At 39.2% G+C, this 14,490-nt stretch overlaps 1 protein-coding gene across 13 annotated transcripts in view; it reads right to left on the bottom strand.

Moving 5' to 3' along the window:
- The window catches only part of SLC8A1 (solute carrier family 8 (sodium/calcium exchanger), member 1), a 355,239-nt gene that overhangs the window by 63,523 nt on the left and 277,226 nt on the right, over positions 1-14,490 (bottom strand). For 8 of the 13 annotated variants that reach the window (XM_014538446.1, XM_014538444.1, XM_014538441.1 and 5 more), the window contains 4 exons: positions 9,115-9,221; positions 5,946-5,966; positions 5,502-5,519; positions 1,338-1,406 (listed from right to left, as the gene is read on the bottom strand). In XM_014538446.1, coding sequence (XP_014393932.1) covers positions 1,338-1,406; positions 5,502-5,519; positions 5,946-5,966; positions 9,115-9,221 — 215 coding nt within the window. Of the gene's footprint in view, positions 1-1,337; positions 1,407-5,501; positions 5,520-5,945; positions 5,967-8,482; positions 8,587-9,114; positions 9,222-14,490 lie in introns of all 13 variants that reach the window. The other 5 variants (XM_014538447.1, XM_005864748.2, XM_005864750.2 and 2 more) reach the window with 4 other exon arrangements.

Genomic DNA, 14,490 nt, shown 5'->3' on the forward strand with positions numbered 1-14,490 from the left:
AACTCATCATATTTATTGACAAGCTGGTAATAAATCACATAACATCATATAACATCATGATCTTAACCAACCAACACAATTTAAAGATCAAATGTATAATTAATAGCCACGGTTGAAATCAGTATTGAGAGGACATAAAAGAATCCTGTGATAAAATCACCAGCAGGGGAACCTCCCTTCTCCTGAGTAATTGATTCTGGAGAGAGTAAATAACAGAAGCTAGTAGGTACCTGGGATCTGGACAGAGCAGAGGGATGCACAAGCTGCTGCTGATGCTTTCAGGCTCAGGCTGCATTTTGACGCAGCGTCACTGTGAGCAGTGAAGGGTTGAGAGGGATCCCGATTAGAAAACAATACAACCCACAGATCTGTGCCTGAGGAGCTACTGTTGATTCTTCTTAATGTATTTGCCATTTTTAATCTTAACAAACAACCTCGAACTTGGAAAGGGATACAAAGCCAATGGTGGGATAATTGGCTCCAGTCCATTTTAGTCTTTGACTCAGATCTATCCTGAAAGTCTGAGAGCAGAGACCTCTTGACAGTGGTCAGCACTGGCCTCTCTGTTAAGAGCCTGAGGAGACTTGTATTTTTGTTTCCATGAGGAATATTCTGGAACAACTCTGTGGTCAGGGCTGGGTATCATGATCACTGAGTAGGGGTGTGGGAGGTGGGGATGAAGAAGGCGTTACTGGGGCAGATAGACGTGTAGTTTCTACTGCCATAGCCAGTGAGGGGCTGTGGTGATACCAAAGAGTGAATATCTGTGTCCTCATCCGGAGATGCAGGTCAAGGAGATGGTTTGTGGGCCCTGAACCTAGGGAGATCTGGGATAGTCGTGGGATCCTCCAGTCACCCTGCCAATGTTCCCCTCTGGAGAAACCCCACAGATGGACTATCATCTGTGCACATATGGCTCACATCATGTTGGCTGAAGGCAGGAAAGGCAGGCTCTGGGAAGAAATACAGCTTGCCTTCAAAGAGACTTCAGTATACTTGGAATGAAAGACCCATGCTTGAGAAGCAAGCTTTGCAAGCAACATGGGATATATTGAAACTTGAGAGTGAGAGGCCATCAGGATCAATCTCCTCTGGTGGTCCATGCTAATCCCTCTACCATGCATACCTCCTGTCCTGTGCTGATGGGGTCGTGTGTTGTTGCTGCTGATCTGCCATCACCCCCTGCTACAGAGAGCCACTGCATTATTTAGCAATGTTTTAGAGGGGACAGGGGCTAAACTGGGTCATGTTAATGTCTAAAGACCTGAAGAACATTTGAAGACAGTTCACTTCAAATTCATCACAATGGTTTGCTAGGATCATGATGAAACGAGTACCTGTAATGGTGATTACAGTAGAGGGAATCGGATGTTCTCTAGCATGAACTTTCCTGAAGACAGGTTGGCCTAGCAAAAGGACAGGCAGAAAGTCAGCAGGATGCATTGCACAGGTTTGCTAGTAGAGCTCTGTAGAATTAGTAAGCTAAACATCACACTGAGATGCACACATCACAAGCAATGTTAGAGGACTGAGTGCTCATAGGTCGCACCTATGTAGGTTGCAGAAGTGAGAGCTGAATAGCGCAAGTGTTCTACAAGCCAAACCAGATCATGTGAATGAACCACACATGCCACAGTAGGGGGCGCAGCCAGATTCCTGCAGGTTTCTGAAATGGAGTATTCACACCCTCTAAGTTTCTGCTTCCAGAGGCATCATGAAACAATGGAAAGCACTTGGTGCGATGAAAGGTAGCCTGGTTTTCCTATTGGTGCCAACAACATAGTCCAGAGTAGGCCATTTCCCCAGTTTTTTCACATGTGGAACAAGGACAACAGTTACCTGCGATGTCTACATCACAAGTTTGTTTGAGGGTCAAATAACATAACATCTGGGAACATGTTATATATTTCCTGGGGATTGTGAATGGGAGAAGGTTGTCATTGCAGGGTACACCATGGTCAGAGCAACTGTTTGGATTACCTAGGCCTAGGGTTTTCATCAAACTCCCGGTTCAGTTGACCACCACATCTACCTGCTCTTGGCTTCTAGTAAGAGCTACCCAGACCTGACCTGGGAATTATGAGATTGAGGACTTGGTTTCAACTCTGTTATATGCTTGCTGTCTAAACTTGACCAAGGCACTTATCTTCTATGGGACTTGTTTTTTTTCAATTTTAAAATAAAACTGAACTTGAAGGGGGTTTGTTATTCTAACCTATGTGCTGGAGTGATTAAAGCTTTTAACTGTGAATTTTCATAGTTTGGCTTCCTTCCATGTGCCTAACTTAGTCTATTACATGATGAGCATAATGTGATTGGAAGACTAGCTTTTAAAAGAGGTATATTGACTGTTATACTTTGAATTAATTAAGGAACTCCGCTGCTGCCTAAGGAATCAGACATGACTCTCTCCTCTCCGAACTGAGCCAGAATACTCAATTTTATTAAAAATATATTCAAATTATGTGGACCCTCTTTTGGGGTCCCCCTGGTTTTTCATATGCCGATGGCATTTATGAAACAGCTGGGCTTTGAATTGAAAAGGGATGACGATGCAGGAAGGAATGAAGTGGTTAGGAGAAAGGAAATAAAACTGCTGGGATCGGAACACTCATCACATGGCCTTGGACTTAAGTCAGAGGGCCAGGCCCTGAGTCCTGATGTGGGGTAGATTGATCAATCTCTTTGTATCCTCATTTCCTCTCCTATAAGTGAGAATAATAACATCTTCCTCCATAAGGTTGAGGATTAAATGATATAATAAACAAGAATTACTTTACAAACTCTAATGAGCTATAATGAATAGGGTTTTATCATGGAAGGTGTCTGAGGGTCAAGGGGGAATGAGCTCATAGGACCAAACAGGAGCCTTTCAATGAGGCAAGCTCTGGGAGCAACAGGTAAAGATTTACAAATTCCAAAAGCACTCCAGAGCTTAATGGCTGCCACTAACTAATGAGATCTCTGAAATATAGGTGCTGGGCTGTGCACCAAACAGTTCTTTAAATTTCAATATATCCTGCTTCAAATTTAGATTTTCACACTCAGCTGCATAAGACACATAAATGCCACAGGCAAAATCCAAAGGCTAGCCCTGGCCAGTGTGGCTCAGTTGATTGGGTGTTGTCCCATGCACCAAAAGGTTGCTGGTGTGATTCCCAGTCAGGGCACATGCCCAGGTTGCAGGCTTGATCCCCAATTGGGGGTGTGCAGGAGGCAACCGATGTTTAGCTCTAACATCGATATTTCTCTCTCTCTCTCTTTCTAAAAATCAATAAAAAAATCTTTAAAAAAATCCAAAGGCTAGATTAATTCCTCTCTACTACCCCTGTATCTCAAAGCCTTGCCTTCAAAGCCTCAAACACACTTCAAAGAAAAACTCCTTGGGACTTAAAGCTGCTTTAGACTGCGGAGACCAAAGTCTCAGAAAGTTCCCCAGGAGCATCTATAGATTGGATCCCAGGCATTCCAGCCTAGTTGTGGAGAAGAAGGGTCATGTAAAGGGAGAGGCCAATGTAGAGATTCCCACAAAGTTCTGGAACTCTCTCTTGTTCTAACAGCATCAATTTCAAGTCTTGGGAAGTGGTGGTGTCAACACAAAAACTGCTATGTCAGATGAAAGTTTCAGAAACAAGAAAGAACTTGATGAAGTACATGAAATGGCAGAAACCTTCAGAAGAAGTGATTCTGCCCTCTTGGATGCAAGATGTGTCCAAGGCAGCAAATGTTGGACATAACTGCATAGACACTCCAGAGCTTTATAGGAATAGTTTCTGAGAAAAGAAACTGGGATCCAATTATCTAGATACTAAAAGAGAAGATGTTTCAAGTGATATGGAAGGAAGACCCTCAAAGCCAAATCCTGACACATTCAATGTTAAAGGAAATAGATATCCAAACACCTCAATGCATTTTAATAAGGCATTCGTTCTACAGCCAGAGATTTTTAGTTCAGGTCTCATTATCAGACCGCATAGGGCTGAAGGTGCTGCTTTGTACTATAGTATTTCTACAATAGTTGACTTAAAAAATTACTTCAAAGAAGCCATGAAGCTCAACTTGCCCAAATTCTACCTTCCTCAAATCTCACCAGGATAATTAACATATTGGGTGACAGAAACAGAATATTTCCAAGAACACTTCAAGGAGTTAAAATGGTGGATGAGGAAAAGAAGATAAAAATTTTAAAAAGAAATGGAAATTCCTGAACTTGGATTTGAAAACAGCATGTATGGCCATGCAGAACTGGGAGACTTCACCTGGAGAACTTCAGATGAGTCAGATTTAACAAATCCTCTACCAGGACTTGTCCTGTTTAACATTTTTATCCTTTTCAATTTCTATGTCTCTGAGAGTCTCTGAGTCATTTTGTCATTAAATACTTTGTCTGGAGAGAGGCAGAGGAGAGTAAGAGTCCATGTGAAATTGCTCATATTCAGAAAGTTCCACTTTGGACAGAATCATGTTGGAGCTACTGAATCATGAGTTTATGCTCACAGTGGTTGAAGTTAACCCTGACTCTCACGACAGCATTTTCAACATTAGAATATTTGGCAATATATTCTTAAAATTTTTTTTTTAGCTATCTGATTTCAGGAAAAAGAATTAGAATACTAACACCTACACAGTATATTAGACGTTTGATATTTATCTCCCTCTAAATCTGCGTAGACGATTTTGAAAGGATGAGGAAATATTAAGGATCAAAAGAGATGATGCTGTAAGGAAATACCTTCCTTCCATATACAAGAAAATAGCTTTAGAGTTGTGCTAACCAACGCGGTCCACACAGGCTGGGTACCAGTCTGAATTTAAGGGTTTTATACGTTTTGACTGGCATTTTCAGTTTTTGTAGAGCATTTTGTAAATGCACTTTAAGCGGTAGAAATATTACTCATTAATTTACAAGTGTTAATAATGCTAAAAATTAAGTCCCCAAAGAAGGGTTTGTCCATATTGGTGTGGTGGGATGATGGGATGGGTCTTCTCCCGACAGAGTATTAGTTACTATTAGTATCCTGAGCTTGGGCCATGGAGAAGTCTTAGATGTCAACCCCTATGTTTTCTTGTCTTAGTTACTCTGGTACATTTTGGAATATCTAGCTGGGGACACTTCACATCACCAGGGCTATGTGAACATTTGTAAACTGACCAGTGTCAAAATGTGAACAATTATAGGATATTTTAAATTTGCGTGTAAATGAATACAACACACATGTTGTTAGTGTGTAAAACGTTGAATGTCTAAAATCAGCAAGAACACACCATGTGCGACAGCTAAGTGTTAATATACAGGCTATATAAGATGAGGCTTTGGTTTGGTTTTTAAGGATATTTGAAGAAAATGAGGAACATTAAAAAATTATCTTACCATACAGGCATTTTCCTTCATTAAAAGAAAGTAAAAATGACAAATGATTTTTAAAAAATGTATACAATATATGGTGAAAACAGACAGTAAAAAGTAAAATTTGATGTCATTAGACTTTAAAAATTCATACCTGTTATTGTGAAGCCACCTAAAAAAGAAAAAAATAAATAAATGTTACAATTTATTTAAGTCACACTCTAAATAACAAATATCGGTGATATCAGACTGTTTGATGACCCATCCATGGGATAAAAACTGGCCAAATTATATTTACAATTAAGAAAAATATGAAAATATTTGTTCATGACTTAATCACTAATCGTTCTTTTAAGATTATAGGATTTAGTGCACACATTTAATTCTGTGCATGCATAAGAAATCACTGATTTTTCAAAAGGTTAAACTAAAACTGGAATATAAATCTGACCTTAACAAAAATGAGGCCAATGGGCCTAAACAACAATCTTACTAGTAAATCAATAGAAATAAAAGTCAGAAAGCTATTGTATCACCCGACAGAAATGGAAATTAACCTCGAAAAATGGAAAGGAAATGCAAGAAATGAAATGCTTACCAAGCTCATTCAATAACAGGGCTGTGAAGGAAACAGACAAAGACAAACACAGAATAAGAGACCAGATGAATAATGAAAGCAAGAGGAATATCAGCAGAAAGAAATCCAGGCAGATCTGATGACAGTGGTAGAGAGCCACTGATAAAAAATTAGTGCATCCCAAAGAAATGTGGCATTGGGAATATTTCTACATAATCCCAACACGAATTTCTGCAAATGTGTGTGATTGACTAATATACATGTATATATATTTCATTCTATATATTATTGCTTGACATTTAGTCAAACATTTCTACTATCTATGCTTATACAAAGTGTATATATCTAGTTTACCAACTATAGTAGGAATATTTTATGAATTTAATCCTAAACTTTATTTGAGTGAGTCTTTTCCTGAAAAATTGCCTGGGAGTTAGTTAATTCAACATATGAAAGTCTTAAATCATGCAGGATCTCAGGCATTATACCTTTCATTCAATAAAAATAGATAAAACATCTTAGGAAATCTCATTTTGGCCACCCTTTTTGAAAGGACACTTTGGCTCAAGATAAAGTTCTCTCTCTGTAGGTTCTATTTGCATGATATTTTGGCCAACAACGAATGCTTAGTTTTTTAAGTCCTCAAAACTCAAATCCCAGGAATTAGTGCTTATTTTTCTGTCCTTACCTATGACTTCTGCACATTGTAATTGGACAAGCCAGAATGCTTCTGTGGACACCTAATTCCATGGAAAAACCGCAGGGCGTTGTGTGTGTGTGTGTGTGTGTGTGTGTGTGTGTGTGTGTAGGGGGAGCATACATAATTTATCTTTCAGGTTATGTATTTTAAACCCAGACTATACTGAAGCACTTCATTTTGTTGAAAGCTATCTGGATGAAAGTATCAAATAAATGACTTCCGGAGTAGTAGATGGGGATGTTACAATTAGTTTTTCAGGCCCAGTTTTCCTTCTAATGGTAGTGGCATTAGAAGATACTTTCTAAAACAAGTCAGTAATTTTATTTATAGTAATAAGAATCTACTTGGCGGGTGAAAAACTAGATAGTGCTATTAAGGAATTTTAATTTGCTTTTACATGAGGGCATATTTTATTGAAATGACAATGGAAAGAACTTTATCTAAGATGCGCTCCCTTTAGGGAGGAATTCATTGAGAAGTAAGTGCTTCTTCCTGTATGTTAATGAGGCATTTTTTGATCCCATCTTTGTAAGAAATCAGCACAATTTTCTAAAGTGTCTTTTCCTTCCGCCTGCTGTCCATGGAACATATTAAATAGGCTGAATTAAAATGGCTCCCCAGTGATCCCCCCCCCCCTCCTTATTCCGAAGGCTTCTGTTACCATTTTGAATGTGATTAAGTCAGGAACATAAACTTTTTTTTTTTCCAAAGGACTCTGAGGACACCAAGTTCTTACAAATGTGGGATTAGTTCAATTCCTATATATTTCATTTTTTACATGTAAAAGTGTAAATTTCTTCAAAGTGGTCTATCTAACCAATTGTTTCTATGCAATTAATATGCAGTATGCTAAATTTATACATATAATTAAATGAATAGGACTCCTTTTTAAATAGCCACTATTAGAGGATAATTATAGGAAGTCCTCAATAATTCAGAAAAACATTTCTTTAAAGCTGATATAAAATTCTTACCCTTTCTTATCAAATATAGGGCACATAAAATAGATATAAGGTCAAAGAGAACAAAGAAATTAATTGATTTCTTTATTCAAATATTTTCTACATCTATAAGTACAAATTAACCAAAAAAAATTATTCTGAGGATATGGCTGCTTACTCTTTTCTCTTTACTATACATGTTAAAATTTGTCAATTCTATAAAGAAAGAAAGGTTTTGGAGCATAAGACTGGGTAGGCCTTAAGCAAGGGCTAAATTCTTACTGAAGGACCATTCCCTTCCTACTTAAAGAAAATTTATATGATTATGGTTTCATACATATGGTCCCTTTTAAATGTCATATTTGATCATATAAAAATAGCATGCCCAAAGAGCACTAGAATATTGATGCCACTACTCTTTAAGATATTTTATTAAATATTTTTTTGAAACCTGGTCCTCTGAAGAAACCTATTTATTTAATTTTTTTGAAATTTCCCATTCCTTGCCATTAGACACATTTACCACTGCTAACAGGTATTAAGTAGTCTTTATCACTAACATTTTAGGGGAGATTTAATAGTTGGAACCACATTTGAAAATGACCCCTGAACAGTGAAAAACTAAACACATGAATCATGCTTTTATAATTTATATAATCATTTCTGAGTGCCAGAAATCTCTTCCAGCATTGATTAAATCTGGTTTCGGTCAAGGTTAGTTGGCATTTCCTGAAGAAAATGGGGGCAGAGCTTGGTGCACTTGTTAGGGAAGGAAAATGAAACTGCTAAAGCTTCAAAGGAAATGAAGTATAGTACTTGGAAGCCGAGGAAGAGGAGAAAGTTAAGTGTGAGAGTAGGGAGACACGGAGAGAGAAGAGTACAATTTCTCGCTGGTACGTCTTTGTATACTCTCACACCTTTCATTCCTCTTCTTATCCATATTGGTTCCTCAAGCACAAGGGAGAATTTGCACTCTTTCTCATATTCCTCACGGTCAAATATTTTAATGGTAATGATCTTCCTGTGGGAACACAAGACAAAGGCAAAACAAATGGTTGGAGTCACAGGCTCATGCTAGGTGTTCACCAAGCCGAATGTTAACGGTGATGTTATGGAGGGAGAAATGGCAACACATGGACCTCCTGAAGTATGTAAAAGGGCATCTTGGGTGCTCTCAGCTGGCCCCCGTTGTTTTCTTTGCTAATTTGTCACGTTCACAAATTCTTCCTGCTCCAATTGGCAGTCAGGAGATACCCCGAATTAGGAAGAGAAATCAGAAAGTTGGCTTCATGTTGGCATAGCAAGCGACTGCTTCAACTCTCCCAGAAATGGAAGCTTGATTGACTGCATTGAAAATTAATAGCTCAAACTTATAACAGGCAGAGTGGCCAAAACTGGCCAATGGAGCTCCAGGCAGGCCCGAGATCTATGCCCTGTTACATAGGGGGAGGGATATGTGTGTTGTAATCATGGTCTGAAGAGTGCAGGCATCCAGGGTGGCACCGGCCAGCAGAAGCTGTTGGGCTCAGCCCTGGAGCAGCTCCCCCACCTTTCTTCTCACTCATCTCCACCAGGCGGGGCTCTCCAATCTCAAGGAAGAAGGTCTTGTTTTTCTCATACTCCTCATCATCAATTACCTTGACTGATATTGTTTTGCTGAAACAGAGAAGAATAGAGATTGACGAACAAGGGCAAGAGGAGAAGAGAAGGCACATAAAGAAGAGGAAAGCAGGTTAACGAGCTGCACTTCTAGTCAAACAGCAACTGAGAAACTTCTGAACTGTGAATTTTTCCTTCGAGAATGAGCATGGGATAGTTCTGAAAGATCAGAGAGGGTCACCCAAGGCGCAGCTCCCCTGGCCAGGGCCACAGAGTTATTTCAGGCAAAACAGAGCACTCAGTACTAGCAAGTTTGTCCTCATCATGAAAAGGAAAAGCAGAAGAACACAGACCACAATAGTAAGAATAGAAAAATATATTTATTTAGTCAATGCCTTAACTGTAGAACCATCTGGGCTGTGCTATGGAAATCACTCCTTTAGAACAAATCAATCAATCACATCAAAATTTCAACAGAGCTTATCTCTGAGTGTTAGGCTTATGGCTTATATTTTTGTCTTCTTGGTGCTTTACTGTATTTCCCAAATATAATATTTTCAATATAAGATTTTATGGAAATAATAAATGTATAAAAGCACCACAAAAGAAAAGATAAAGTTCTTTATTTTACCCCACCCAATGCCCTAGAATTAAACTCTTACTCAGGTTAGTCAGATTCCCCACCAAGATCACAAGGGAAGTTGCTCATGCTTTGTCTTTCCAAAGATGGAGCTGAAGCCTTTCCACAGCTGTCTTGAAAAGGGGGGGTGGGGTGAGGAATTATGATGTTACAGCTATTCTCATCCCTCCCAAAGTTGAGTTTCAACTTTCACAGAATACACCATTTACCCTACTTTGCAACCCACTGACATAGCAAGGCATTTCGTTAAGAATTCTTCCTGTAACCCATCCTTTACAGTGGTTCTCAACCTTCTGGCCCTTTAAATACAGTTCCTCATGTTGTGACCCAACCATAAAATTATTCTCGTTGCTACTTCATCACTGTAATGTTGCTACTGTTATGAATCGTAATGTAAATATCTGATATGCAGGATGGTCTTAGGCGACCCCTGTGAAAGGGTCGTTCGACCCCCAAAGGGGTCGCAACCCACAGGTTGAGAACCGCTGCTTTAGTGCTTCTGGTCTTGTGGTCTTCTGGTTGTGAGTAACTGACAGGCAGGTGGGGCAAATGCTAATATTATGCAAACTTAACTTCCCATAAGCCTTGATGATTCTAAAAATTAATGTTAATTTTCATGTATTACACCTTACTCAGAGCTCCTATACACTTGTCTTTGAAAATATGCTGTGTGTTTGTTTGTTTTTCAGTAACACTGGCCAAAACATTTCTGACTAAAGTTTTTAAAACAATGCATTTATACAGACACACAGCCTTAATGGCATGGACATTATTTACCTTGGGATAAACTGAGTAGCTGATGAGTGTGAGAGATATAGGGACCCACACAATTTGTATAATAAAATAAGCACTTAAAATTTATCATTACAGCATCACTATTCACTAGGGTCATAATCCTTAAAAATTATTTCAGTATTTGATAACTGTGACACTGGAAAATCAAAGATGAAGCAAAAGAACACAGTTCCTCTGTGGCTGCCTGGCAAAGGTCCCTAAAACAGATGGGATTTGCATAATGGCATATCATTTCAAAATCATTAGTTACACAATCAATAGGGCCCCTGGCAGGAGGAACCATTACATTTTATATTGATTTTTTTTCTACTTGCACAGTAAAGCGATTAATTGAAGTGATTATTAAAGGACATGCCAATCAATTTAAAGAGGCAGGATGAAGCCAGTCCTTATGAATTAGTCCTCTGGATCGAGACAGGCAAACATCAAAAGGGATAGGTAATGTCCACCTTTGGCTTCAGAACAGAACTATTTCTTCCCTCAGCAAGGATAGCAAAGGTAAAATAAAGTCACATATATTTTACAGGGATGTCTTTTGCTCACTTTCCAAGCCTAATGTACAAAAGAAACTGCCACCCCTTCTTCCATCACAGGGGAAGTTAGCTGAGACGGGGCTGAGTTAGTGAAGACGCCATTACACCGTCTTGGTAAAGAGCAGAAGCACGCCTCTGTTCCACCCACTTGTTCCTCACAGTGCTGCAGTAGAATTAGCACCCGCCAGGTCTGCAGGGACCTTAAAGTGCCTGTGTTGCCACACCAATCCCATCTGCACAGGGCTTTTGCACTGTCACAGGAACCCTCCCTGAGAACACAGATTCACCTTGTCTTTTCTTTTGTTCTGTGAACCAATGGGAAGCAGCAGATAGCATTTGCTATTTTTTTTTAAACTGAACAGTTAATCTAAACAAGACTAGAGCAGTGAGGAAGACAGCGCTTCAACCAAAGACAACTCTTGCACTCTTATCACACTGGTAAGGAACACATAGAATACTTTTTCCTAATTACTATGATAAAGGGAAGAAAAACTTCTGACTTGATCTTTTTTTTAAAAAAAATATATCTCTGAAGGTGAACAGTGTGTAGTATAAAAATTATGTTTTCTGGAAGCTAGCAAGTCAGTTACAATACATTAAGTACTTTCTCACGGTGGCCAGAATTTTTACGGAAATATTTTTTGGTTCCATTTCTGGGGTAGAAAAGAATTTGGTTAAGAAAGATCAAGTTATTTAGTGGAAACATACAGGTCATTTTTTTATTTTTATTTTTGCAGTGCCTTTCCTTTGATGATAGTAAACCAATATCTACACTCTACTTCTCAGCCTCTCTTTTACCTGATGGGTCTCAAAAGACCTAAGCACCTTAAAACATTCTATCTATGAGTTTTTCCATCGAGTGGTGACTCAGGCAGGTGGTGAGAGGGAAAGAGGTGGCTTTATTTGTGGGAACTAACAAAGAAAAATCTTTTCAAAATATGTTGTGGTCTCTCATTAAGCTAAAGTTGCAGCAATCTTTTATTTTTTTTCCAGTTTCAGCTTCAATTTGTCCTTCAGTGGTTTCTTTTCCCCAAGATTGACCTTAATGTTGGCAGAAGTGAGAAAAAGATGAGTTGGAGGATTAAGCAGAAGAGAATCTTTCTAAACCCTCATGCAAAACATGTTAGTGAAAATTCACATATTTAGATACTGCAATGGCTCTTTTAAATTTTACTTTATTTTTAAGATTCAGCCTCTCTTTAGGCATACTCAGAGGTCCATGGATTGATGGGCGCTTTGCATTTCTGACTTCATCTGTCTTTCTAACACCCCTAGAAATACCTTCTACTACTTAAAATTGATGGAGGAAACAGTGACTCAGAAATTAAGTGATTTCCAAGATTACAAAGTGAGACTCCTGTGGCTGGCTCCAGAGAGCAATATCTTTCAATTATGTGACCCACAAGGTCACTTACTCATTCAGCTGTGCAGTGTTTTTATGGCCACTTGAAAGGAACTGGATCATTATTTTAAATTAATATGGAGGTTTATCGTTCTACCTTTATGTTAACAAAGACTGCCTGAATGGACCACGATCAATTTTCAATTCTATTTTTAAACGGAGGATAGCACATACTAGATCCCATGATGGCTGTCTTAAAGAGTTAAATCCTTGAAGAGATAAAGGTCCTGTTAGGCTCACCAACTCTGAGGCTTTGAGCAGGTGGCTTGTTAGAATTCCAGACTCTCAGGGCCCACCCCACAGCCACCAAAGCATTCTGCATTTTAACAAGATCCCGGGATCATGCCTGTGCCTTTTAAAGTTTGAGAAGTGCTGTCCTGGAGAGGGCAGTGGGTTCTTAAGTGAGATAATGAATTAAGAGGCTGGTAATAGCTGGGCTTAGGTTTTGGAACCGTCTGCATATTAGAATCACGAGTGGCACTTTGAAATCTGTAAATGCCAGATCAGTGAAATCAAACTTTTTGGTTGTGGGGCCCCAATATGAATATAGTTTTTAAAAGTTTTCCAGGTGATTGTAATATGCAGCCAGGAGACTGGCTAATGGAGAGCCAGGATATACAGCCTGATGTTTAAAAGAATGTATTAAATAAAGAATAGGTAGAGTGTGAGGACGTCAAAACTAAATTATCAATCTAGGCTGAAACATGGGAGAAACAGTTTGTCCCTCACCGATGTTCTTCTCTGGATTATATAGAGTACTTAAAGTTTTTGTTTCTCCTCTTAGGAAATACTGGTCTCCACAGACAACAGGTGAGAAAACTACCTTTAGCCTTCAGGTAACAGACTTCACATTCTCAATGGCCACAGAAGACAGCAATGCTGCATACCTTCCCCCTCTCAGAGAGCCTCTGAGCCAAGTCAGTGAAAGGCCATGTCCAGGGAAGTGGAAACTTTTCCCACCGCACTCAGACTCAAGAGAGAAGTGACTCAGGGCTGACCACATACAAAGGAAGAAGATCTGGTAACTTCTCTGACCACAGAATGATGTCATCAGGTAAGGCAAGTTTGAAACTTAATCCCCAGTACACCTGATGTTAAAAGCTTCAAGGTAAACTCCTATGACTCAAAATGACAGATAAATCAACTAAAACATTGGCAAAGAATCTGAACAGATGCTTTTCCAAGGAAGATAAACAAATGGCCAACAAGGACATGGAGAGATGCTTAACATCATTAGTCATCAGGGAAATGCAAGTCAAATCCACAATTAGATATCAATCCGCACCCACTAGGATAGCCAGAGTCAAAAAGGCAGATAGTAGTAAGTGATGTGAGAATGTGGAAGAATTGCTGGTGGGAAAGTAAAATGGTACGATAGCTTTGGGAAAATCTAGCAGTTTCTCAAAAGTTGAAAAATAGAGTTACCATATAACGCAGCAATTCCACTTCCAGGTATATACCCAAGATATTTAAAAACATATGTTCACACAAACTCTTGTACATGAATGTTCATAGCAGCATTATTCATAACAGCCAAAAGGGGGAAACAACCTAAATGTCCATCAACTGATGAACATATAAACAAAATGTAATATATTCATAAGATAGAATATTATCCTATCTAATAGAGAAACATGGTAATTAGCCGTACCTCCGCTCCCCTTCCCATTGGCTAATCAGGGCGATATGCAAATTAACTGCCAACCAAAATGGCGGCCGGCAGCCAGGAAGCTCAAAGCGAACAGGAGGCTTGCTTGCTTCAGTGACGGAGGAAGCCAACGTTCCCCGCCTGCCTTGCCGGCCTCTGAGCTTGCAGTTTAAGAAACATTGTTACAAATATAGAAGCTAAACAAAACCCCAGAAACCTGCTTTCAGCCAGCCGGGCCTCAGAGCTGGAGTTGAAACAGTGTTTCGATTATAGAGCCCAAACAAACCAGATACCTGCTTTCAGCAGCC

This window comes from Myotis brandtii, unplaced genomic scaffold (genome assembly GCF_000412655.1).
Source record: "Myotis brandtii unplaced genomic scaffold, ASM41265v1 scaffold191, whole genome shotgun sequence".
NCBI classification, from domain to species: domain Eukaryota; kingdom Metazoa; phylum Chordata; class Mammalia; order Chiroptera; family Vespertilionidae; genus Myotis; species Myotis brandtii.